This window comes from Argopecten irradians, chromosome 12 (genome assembly GCF_041381155.1).
Source record: "Argopecten irradians isolate NY chromosome 12, Ai_NY, whole genome shotgun sequence".
Classification (NCBI taxonomy): domain Eukaryota; kingdom Metazoa; phylum Mollusca; class Bivalvia; order Pectinida; family Pectinidae; genus Argopecten; species Argopecten irradians.
Window position 1 is genome coordinate 40,940,254 of NC_091145.1, and position 11,173 is coordinate 40,951,426.

Below are 11,173 nucleotides of genomic sequence, written 5' to 3' on the forward strand. Positions count from 1 at the left end.
ATAGAAATTTTTATTTAATAGTTTGTTTTACATTATTTATGATTATTCTTGTTTACCTTTCCAGCTGCATCTGCCAAGCAACAAGCCAAAACTAAATTCATCACCCCTAAAATAGAATCTCCAAAGGCCATCAACCACTTATTTGTGGGTAAAGGTTCGGTTGGCGGTAAAAACAAAATGGTGGCTGAAAGTCCAAGAATAGCACCTGCTTATCCACAGGCTACTATTGTACACCATTTCCTACAGGAAGTCAAAAAACAGAAATCTCCCAGTCGACGGCTAGGTCGAACAGTGGAAAAATCAAAAGACAGTGAAGGTGTGACAGAGAAATGTGATCAACAGTCTGTGTCTACAGAACGCAGTACAGGTGATGTACTGTTACCACCGTCAGGGAAATTAACCGATAAGTCAGGCTCTGAGGGCGATATCTCACGCATCACAGAATTCAAACGGTACGAAAGCAAACATTTATCAGACCAGGAATTAAACAGGAAGTCGAGTAGTAGTAGCGGTGATATTAAACTTTCAACAAACGATGCTTTGTCTGGTGCTTTACAATATGGAGTTGATGATAAACCAGGGATTCAAAATGACTCCATGTCGAGCAGCTGTGAAAATGGACTACCTCCGTCGGACAGTTGTGATGGAAACATGTCTCCACATTCCAGTATATCGGTCTCAAAATCTTCAAACATTTCCGATGTTTCTAGTGTTTCTAGTGCTGATGAAGGTAGTCCTAAAATGTTCCCACTGATCTGGAAAAACGTTGAACGTTTAAGCTTAGAACATCTCAAACAGGAAGATTTATTTTCTGAGGTGGAAGGAGAAGAGGGTGTCGAAAACGCTGCCGAAGAGGACCGTATCACAGATGATACTGACAGAACAGCTGGGGAATGCAGTGTTAAAGAGTCTTTACGTGATCAGTCTGAACACAAGTCTTTTACAGAAGTACCCTCCAACTGTGATATTTCTAGTGCAGTGGCAGATGACTGTGAGAAAGATGTTGTGGCAGACATAACTGAAAACTGGTTCACAACAGAGAAATATGCAAGTCATAATGGAGGATCAAAACTGTCTAAAATAGATATTGATAGAGCCAATTCCTCCAGTTCCGAGTATAACTCTTCTGTGATTCAATCACCCGACAGCGAGTCGCGGAGACAAGCTTCAGATTCAGACTCTAGTTCCGTGTTCAGTCCATCAGATTCGGCTTCAGAAAGGTGCTTTGGTTACAATAAAACATCTGGATCAGAAAGAAGCTTGTCACAGAGTTCACAGGACTCGGTTCTTTCAAATCAAGTGATTTCAGAACATTTGGGCAACTACTCCAAAAGCAAGTCAGCAATGTTGTCAAAATCCACGAAACAGCAGCCTTTTTGTCCCTTTCCTGTGAAGCATTTCAATGAGAACCGAGCAAAAACTGGTATAAAGCTTGGTATGTATAAGGCAGGTACAATACAACAGCTAGGGAAGCAATCCAAACAGAAAGCAATGTGGAGCAAGTGATTAGGCTACAGGGTCTGTAAACAGATGTCTACTGTTCACTGTAATAAACAAAAAAATGTCGTTAGGGTGACGGAGGGTATTAGTGCTACACAAGGTCTGGTTTAGTGAGGTGTCGGTAAAGTTGGTCTATCTACACAGTTCATAGTTCAAGATGACGACTTTCAAAATTATATGTTTTATATATTGGAGGAGGTATGGAAAAACCATAATGCAGAAGTCATTTCCTTAAAACCCCACTTAAATCGTAACCAAACCAGTCAATCTGAACCGAGCAAGTAGTGACATACAGATCCCATATTATGATATATGTATTTTGCATTTAATTACTTTCAGACTTATTTCAGATTTTTAAATACACAGGCAGGGCATAAGGTAGAAAATGTTTGAATTATGATTTATTTGATTTATCTTTGTTATTTACTGTTATTTACTGGTTTTTGTGCAATATTTGTCTCGAGATTAGTAAACGATTGACGATGATCTCAACACATGATGGGCCTGCAGTTCCTACATTGGTTAGGCTATATATATCTCATTATATGGTACCATGTTTTTTAAAAAACTGCCTGAAACATCTATAATTAGCGCTGTGATACTTTGCTTGTAACATTACAGTTTTATTTCTCATAATCCTAAGTGGCATAAACAAAAAGATTTAGCAAGAACTATTGCTACTGCTATAAATGTACACTGGAGAAACTATTTCAGATAATTCAATGTTCTTAAAAGATGAACTTTCAGGTTGCATTTGCACTGAAACTGCACAAAATCAGTTATTTAGAATGAGAGGATAGATGTAATGTTTTCGGTAATTTTTTTTATTATTATTTATTCCGCATCCTTGTTTGTTAATCATTTCGCTTACAATATTATCTGTCTCTGATTGGATTATCAAGTTTTATTCTATATTGATTGGAGACTGGTAAAGTTAAATAGTTGCATGTTCATCATTGCTTTGAGCTTAATAAAGTTAACTAATGAACTTTTAAAACATTTATTTTGATGTGATAAAGGTTAACTAATTAATTTTTTAACATTTAGCTAAGCCTGATGAAGATAATCGCCGGCTAATTTGTCATCCTTGCTCTAGTTCAGATAAGTTAGTTTTCCTGTTACAATATGATTGGATCTGTTCCCAACATGTCTCCACCTACACGGATTTATAAGCCATGCTAAGTCCTGCTTTAGTTGTTAAAATCAATATGTGGTATGCTTACTGAGTATTTTTGTCATCCAGAATCACGATAGCTCTCCGTCATGATTTTAATTACTGACTGCCATGTATCTCTATTTCAACTCGATGGATTGTTATAGGGATGAAATCAATATTAATGACAATTTAATTGGTTATTTTCTTCATTAAAATTTGTTAGTATTCTTGATCCTAGAACATATAAAGAATGTATTATATTGATATTGATATTAAAATACAAATTAATAACAGGAAAAAAAAACTTTCAAATAAAACTGCTAACAGTAGGCTAGTTAAACAACAAATTCATTTAAATAATTCAAAATTTGTTTCAGGTATAGAAATGTTGAAATTGTATAATTCAGGTATAAATAGTACATATTAATAAAACATAAGGAAGTTTCAGACAGGTTAATAAGGAAGTTTCAGACAGGTTAATAAGGAAGTTTCAGACAGGTTAATAAGGAAGTTTCAGACAGGTTAATAAGGAAGTTTCAGACAGGTTAATAAGGAAGTTTCAGACAGGTTAATAAGGAAGTTTCAGACAGGTTAATAAGGAAGTTTCAGACAGGTTAATAAGGAAGATAAGGAAGTTTCAGACAGGTTAATAAGGAAGTTTCAGACAGGCTAAGATAAACGTTTCCATGAGGCTACAAGCATGTGTAACATGTAGTATGTTATTCACAAGATGCCAACGAAACATTGAGTTATAGCTAGTGGCTAATATAAAGTGATGTCTGACTGAAACAGTTACCATCCTATTTGATGTATAAAACATTGAGTTATAGCTAGTGGCTAATATAAAGTGATGTCTGACTGAAACAGTTACCATCCTATTTGATGTATAAAACATTGAGTTATAGCTAGTGGCTAATATAAAGTGATGTCTGACTGAAACAGTTACCATCCTATTTGATTATAAAACATTGAGTTGTAGGTAGTGGCTAATATAAAGTGATGTTTGACTGAAACAGTTACCATCCTATTTGATTATAAAACATTGAGTTATACATAGCTAGTGGCTAATATAAAGTGATGTCTGACTGAAACAGTTACCATCCTATTTGATGTATAAAACATTGAGTTGTAGGTAGTGGCTAATATAAAGTGATGTCTGACTGAAACAGTTACCATCCTATTTGATGTATAAAACATTGAGTTATAGGAAGTGGCTAATATAAAGTGATGTCTGACTGAAACAGTTACCATCCTATTTGATTATAAAACATTGAGTTGTAGGTAGTGGCTAATATAAAGTGATGTTTGACTGAAACAGTTACCATCCTATTTGATTATAAAACATTGAGTTATAGGTAGTGGCTAATATAAAGTGATGTTTGACTGAAACAGTTACCATCCTATTTGATTATAAAACATTGAGTTATAGGTAGTGGCTAATATAAAGTGATGTTTGACTGAAACAGTTACCATCCTATTTGATGTATAAAACATTGAGTTACAGGTAGTGGCTAATATAAAGTGATGTATAAAACATTGAGTTATAGGTAGTGGCTAATATAAAGTGATGTCTGACTGAAACAGTTACCATCCTATTTGATGTATAAAACATTGAGTTGTAGGTAGTGGCTAATATAAAGTGATGTTTGACTGAAACAGTTACCATCCTATTTGATTATAAAACATTGAGTTATAGGTAGTGGCTAATATAAAGTGATGTCTGACTGAAACAGTTACCATCCTATTTGATGTATAAAACATTGAGTTATAGGTAGTGGCTAATATAAAGTGATGTCTGACTGAAACAGTTACCATCCTATTTGATGTATAAAACATTGAGTTATAGGTAGTGGCTAATATAAAGTGATGTCTGACTGAAACAGTTACCATCCTATTTGATGTATAAAACATTGAGTTGTAGGTAGTGGCTAATATAAAGTGATGTCTGACTGAAACAGTTACCATCCTATTTGATGTATAAAACATTGAGTTATAGGTAGTGGCTAATATAAAGTGATGTTTGACTGAAACAGTTACCATCCTATTTGATGTATAAAACATTGAGTTATATGAAGTGGCTAATATAAAGTGATGTTTGACTGAAACAGTTACCATCCTATTTGATGCATAAAACATTGAGTTACAGGTAGTGGCTAATATAAAGTGATGTTTGACTGAAACAGTTACCATCCTATTTGATGTATAAAACATTGAGTTACAGGTAGTGGCTAATATAAAGTGATGTTTGACTGAAACAGTTACCATCCTATTTGATGCATAAAACATTGAGTTACAGGTAGTGGCTAATATAAAGTGATGTTTGACTGAAACAGTTACCATCCTATTTGATGCATAAAACATTGAGTTACAGGTAGTGGCTAATATAAAGTGATGTTTGACTGAAACAGTTACCATCCTATTTGATGTATCTGTCTCTCTTCCATCTTAATTCTACTAGTGATAAACATGTTAATACAGGGTTGTGTATTTACATATATTTTGCGAGATTTGATGCAGAATCTCAGTTTGTTTATTGTTGCAAATATGACATAATTTGTTACTGATTTGCATATACAAGCACGTTATTGTGGTTATTGTGTAGGAAAAAGTTAAGTGTGTGAAGAGTTGGAAAATGAAAGAATTCCTTTTGAATACAAACAATTAGCCCCTATTAGATCCCCATGTCTGTGTTTTTAAAGCACACATATATATAAATGCTCTTTACCATTATTCGAAGGTTATTCAGAAAGCAATCAATCTGTGCTGCTACCATTCCATAACCTATATGATGTGAGCTTTCCGGAGTACTTTGTAGTTGTTAAATTTCACGGAGACTTATCGGAACTTATTTACAAGGGTTTATTTTCATGAATCCCCTGTAAAAAGTCAAAAAGGTCGGGATATGTTAAACCTTTGATTTTTTTTTAATTGCGAGGTATCAAATTTAGAGCTTCGGGGTGAATCTACAAAAGCGAAATAAAAAACCCTGCCAATATTAGCAGTCATACATTAGATAAGGACAGTAAATACATGTACATGAGACAATGTTTATTTGTTATTACTATATTTGTTTATTGTTTTGTTCTATTCTGTATCTCTATTACATGTACCAGTCAATGATGGTGACTGACGCATAATGTTGTCGACTTTTGTTGAATTCCATTAATCATGAGTTGTGATTACTTATTTCAGAATATTGATATATCTCAAGTTTTCTTTTTCTTTTTTTATGATCTGTTATCGACTTCTGGCATTTAGCTTTACTTGTTTTACTCTAATATATCATTGTGTGTTTAGTATTTGTTTGCATAATGATTACGCATAATTCCAAATATGTGTATGAAAATATATTTATATTTTATATAGTGAAATTAATAAAAAGATATATGAAATCCAAACATTCCATGACATTTGTTGGAGATTGGTGATGGTTAGTCTTATATTTCAAATTATCCTTACATTGTTGAATGTTATTACATATAGAGTGAGCTTCACGTATGTAGTCTAGATCTAGAACCTACCTATATATATATATAGGCAGGCTTATTTTGGTTGTCTAAAATCACCGTATTCATCTTAATGGAACCACTCTGCTGCTGTGTATATCCTGTCTATATAGTAACGTAAAAGAATACGGCTTGCGACGTACGAAATGAAAGTCTTGTTACGTTCCGACATCGTTTTGCACATTGATGAATGGGAGAAGCAACATCGCTATATTGAGTATATTATTTATTAAGTAACTTAACTCTTTTTTTTCAGCCAACATTTATCAGTGTTATTGATCTTTAATTGATAGTTTGAATGTGCGATATATGAGAGCTGTGTATGCTGTAGGTTACCATATTAAAGTTAATTAATAATTTTCATTTAAATAAATATATTTATAGTGTTGAGTCTATCTTCATTTAGAGGTGGCGGTAAACAAAGCAATATTATACATTTTTTTTCTGTTTAATCTTTATTTTATAAATATACCGACATTTTGATCTTGGACCATACTGTCCTACTCTATAGTTCTTGGTGTCAAACACTGAAGGCAATCCAAACAAAAGTGGAAATCCAGACAATGTTTACAACTTTCAATTGTTATAGAAATAAAGATGTATTTATGTTATCAAATGGATTTGATTTGTTTGTTTGTATTGAGATAATGTTTAAGCTTGTCAGGGCTTATAGTTTGGTTTAAAGATGCTCCACCGCCGGCAGAGCATGAATGATATTTATTATTTGAACAATAATTGGTGTTTAAGCGTGTATATATGTGCTTAATTAAAGATGCTCCACCGCCGACAGAGCATAAATGATATTCATCATTTGAACAATAATTGGTGTTTAATCGTGTATATATATGTCTAATTAACACAAAAAATAATATAAAATACTTTGTTTAGCCTTTGGTGCATGCGCAATCAGTACTTCATTCCATATAGGATATAGTGACACGGAATGTTTTCGGGATGCAATTAATTATTTTCCATATTTTTAACTTGAAGTAAAATTAGAAGCTCAAACTTTTCAATGGTGGTTATGGTGTAAAGTAAGTATCTTCTGTAACTGAAAAAATACTAAATCGTCTGCTCCTGTTTTTGATAGTGAAAAAATACCATTTGTCAGCGGTGGAGCATCTTTAACACAAAGAATAACATAAAATAATTCATTTCGCCTTTGGTGCATGCGCTATCATTAGTTCATTTCATAAAGGGTATGGTGCTTCGGAATTTTTTCGGGATGCAATTAATTCTTTTTCATAATTTTAATTTGACGTAAAATTAGAAACTCAAACTTTTCTATAGTGGTAATGGTGTAAAGTAAGTAACTTTTGTAACTGAAGAAAAATGCTAAATCATCTGCTCCTGTTTTCGATAGTGACAATACACCATTTGTCAGCGGTGGAGCATCTTTAAGGTTGACCATTATTATGTGTTCCTCAGGCCCATTGAAATCTCGTGTCGACAGAGATCAAGTTATGAGATCTTCATATACAATTTATCAATATATGTAGCAAGATGCCAGTTGCAAATTTTGTTCAAAAATTTACGTTTCCATTCATTGTAGATTTTTTATACGGAGATTTTAAGAAATGACCCATATGGCAGTCATTTTGAAAATGTGTCTTTTTTCGCTTTGAGTTGGGTTAAAGTTTTTACCAATTTCTACCTCAATTGTTTTTACTTAATTCATCACTGCGCCAGCATTTTTAGCCGTATCGAGCTATTCGTTCGTGGTTATTAAAATATTGAATATTAAGGTATGAAATGATACACTTTCTTAACTTTATTTTTACATTTAATGGTAATTTGGGCACTTTAATTGTTCAATTTAAAATATTGGAAAATAAATACTTAAATGGAGCGAAAAAGTAAGCACACAGACCCCCATTGTTCTGCCTGATTTAGAAAAAGTAACCTCATCCCTATTGATAGGCAAAATATTTACAAAAGTTTCATACCAGAACTTTTTCTATAAAGGGTAATTTGGCAAAAATGACTGCAAATAGTGCAATTTGAATCTCAAAATTAAGGGGTAGGGGTAGCATATGCTATTATTCTGAAGAAAAAAATGAGACTCATCATAACTGGTATATTTATAAAGAAGGCCAATAGAAAATAAATTTTGCAAACATCCATGCATATTAAATATGTTTATGAAATAGGACAATAACATGTACTGTTTCATTAATTAATTAACATATACTTAGACAAAAACAGGATCAAACTGAATACGTCATTATATACTAGTTAGCTAGCTAGATTATACACCTAATATGACGTTAAAAGAAAATAGTATAAGATCACATGAATGAAAAATGTTCTGCGTCTCATTGGCTGCTAATTATTGTATGAACAGACGTTATCTTGATTATACGGGTTTGACTTGGTTTGGTGTGTCGGATTCATTTAAGGTCAGCATTCCCTATAATATACAATGTGTTGAGTGTGCGAATGTCTTTTTTGGGAGGCTGCGGTATGTTCGTGTTGTGTTTCCTTGAAATAGAGGAACTATTGCCCTTCTATAGTTCTATTTTACTGAAGCTTGCCTGCAGAAGAGACCGAAAAGTACACCCACCCAGTCACATACTGACAACGGGCGAACCAGTCGTAAGAAGCAGATACTACCAGTTTTATTCTCGGCCATAGCCAGAGCCCAGAGTCTACCTCATAGGGGCGAGGGCTCAACAGAAGGTCAAGGGAAATGTCAGGTAGAAGAGAAAAGGTAAGATACCAAATTCAGTCGTCTTTAACGATGAATAATGTCAGCGTAATAGGAGATATGTACCACTTCAAAAGACTCTAGATGATGTATCAGTACGTCTGTTAGATTAGTTTTGACATAATATTTTCTTCCAAGATAACAATGTCAACATAAGTTTCCCACTCGTATATCTCAAGTTAGTTTGAGATGGTTTCAAAGCTTTTGCATAAATTGAATATCATGTTTAGTGAATTACAATGATTTACGTTCGTTCGTTGCCATACGCTATACACTTACCTGTTTGAAACAAATGTCTCCTCACTTAGTTCAAAAGCAGAAAACCAAACTTTTGTAAACATATTGAAATCCTAGCCCTGTACCAACGTTGAAGAATGCTTACCTTTAAGCATCTTGTCTTCCCTCATTGTACTGTAGTTCCCGTTATTTGTTGAATGGCTATTTACCCCGCAACAACGAAACTTCATCACAATTGTTATTGGTACAACACAGACTGTTTTTGTCATGTTCAAACAATCTCGTGTTAGTTATTTTTGTTGTTACAAAAACTCAAACTTCAGTGAGTGTCTTTTCAAAATTTTAAATTAACAATAGATAAACATGATAAAACACAGTCACTCATTGGGGACCTTGTTTATCCCATAACTGTAACTTGAAATTTATTTTAGATTGTGATAACCAGTGGTTTATCCTCGTATGTAGAGAAGCTTCCTACCATCCACATCAATTCTATTGTGTTGTGCATATATTATACCATAAATATAGTGCCTAAGTAGAGAGCCATTATTCTGTTATTTTATACTTTAAATAAGCAACTACGTGTTATAAATACAACTCAAACAAAATGCGCTATGAAAAGTTCAAAGTCAACAGCTATATGAGGCCAATCTCAACCAAGATGTTTTGGAGATTGCCAATGAGAATTGCTATAGGTGTTTATACCTTGGGGTATGTAACGATTATCAACTGCTAGTTTGTTTCTTGATTTTTTTTTTTTTTTAGCTATTGAGAAACATGCTTAGTTGTGGGATAAACGAAATTAGTGCATACTTCCAAACTCCCACAACGGAAAGCGTGGCCTTTCAATTTCTTGCTACCGCAGTGGAGTCCACACTTAATTCCCTTTCATGGCCAATCAGGATTACATGATCATGAAAGAGATTGAATTCTCATATTATGGCTAATCAGAATTATTACATGACCATGGAAGGGGTTGAAAATGTGTGCAGTCGACCAGTGTAACTGCTGTATGAGAGGGGAGATAATCATTACTCACCTTGTTCTTGCTTCACTCGGGAGTAATAGATCCCTTATGATTCGGAAGCTTTGCGATAAGCTTTACTTACATTTATAGCCATTCAATCCCCAATGGGACGTTTGATGGTTTGGAACAATCCCCAATGGGCCGTTCGATGGTTTTGAACAATCCCCAATGGGACGTTTGATGGTTTACAATCCCCAATGGGACGTTTGATGGTTTGGAACAATCCCCAATGGGCCGTTTGATGGTTTGGAACAACACAATCCCTTCGGGTTGTACTAAATATATACTATATAAAATGCTATTAACGTGAATTTGTAAGGAGAATAGTATAAATCCGTAAAATTTTGCGGAATCGGGCAGTAACGTTATACCTATTTATTAATAAGCAGAAATAATGACCAAGCCATAGAATAAAGAATTCAATGGCATCACGGTATTCCCCAGAGCTAACTTGTATCGGTATTTGACTTACACAATTGAACTGGACTATATTATATTAGGCTTGCCACCAGTCTCTAGAATACTGAAAACATCACTAAAATTTGGCTTGATTATTTTTGTTTCTTCTACATGTCTGAATTCTAGATTAAACTAGGGGGAATACTCCAGTAAAGAACTATACTGAGAAAATCTGATCAATATCATGGGGTCTGACGGCCAGTCTAATATTAGATGTTTAGGTTTTAAATATTGTAAAAACCTCATTGTTACTATTTTGTTTCTCTAGCGTTAAACGGTTCTCACCTGGAAATGGTGTCAAAATCAGAGGATTGCCTCCATCTCCTCTCCTCTCTGAAAAGTCTCTACCATTTTCATGTTCATTGTTTCTTTATTGCTTATTTGTATTCAAAATTTTTGGCGAGTTAAATCAATTAATCTACTAGATAGCTATAGTACAATTATTATTTAATTAGATAACTGCCACGTGTGGCGTTTGTCGTGACGTACTATAACACTAATCCTGGTAAAAAGGAACGGAAATGCCATGACAGAACCTACCAACTAAAACCTACAACGTTTTGCACTGCCAAGGCTGCACA

The 11,173-nt window shown here is 33.9% G+C and overlaps 1 protein-coding gene across 4 annotated transcripts in view; it reads left to right on the forward strand.

Moving 5' to 3' along the window:
- LOC138335829 (TBC1 domain family member 30-like) overlaps positions 1–6,782 on the forward strand; it is a 69,476-nt gene extending 62,694 nt beyond the window's left edge. For 2 of the 4 annotated variants that reach the window (XM_069284976.1, XM_069284977.1), the window contains one exon: positions 65–6,782. In XM_069284976.1, coding sequence (XP_069141077.1) covers positions 65–1,506 — 1,442 coding nt within the window. In that variant the 3' untranslated portion in view covers positions 1,507–6,782. The remainder of the gene's footprint in view (positions 1–64) is intronic. The other 2 variants (XR_011210336.1, XR_011210335.1) reach the window with 2 other exon arrangements.
- The last annotated feature ends 4,391 nt before the right edge of the window (positions 6,783–11,173 follow it).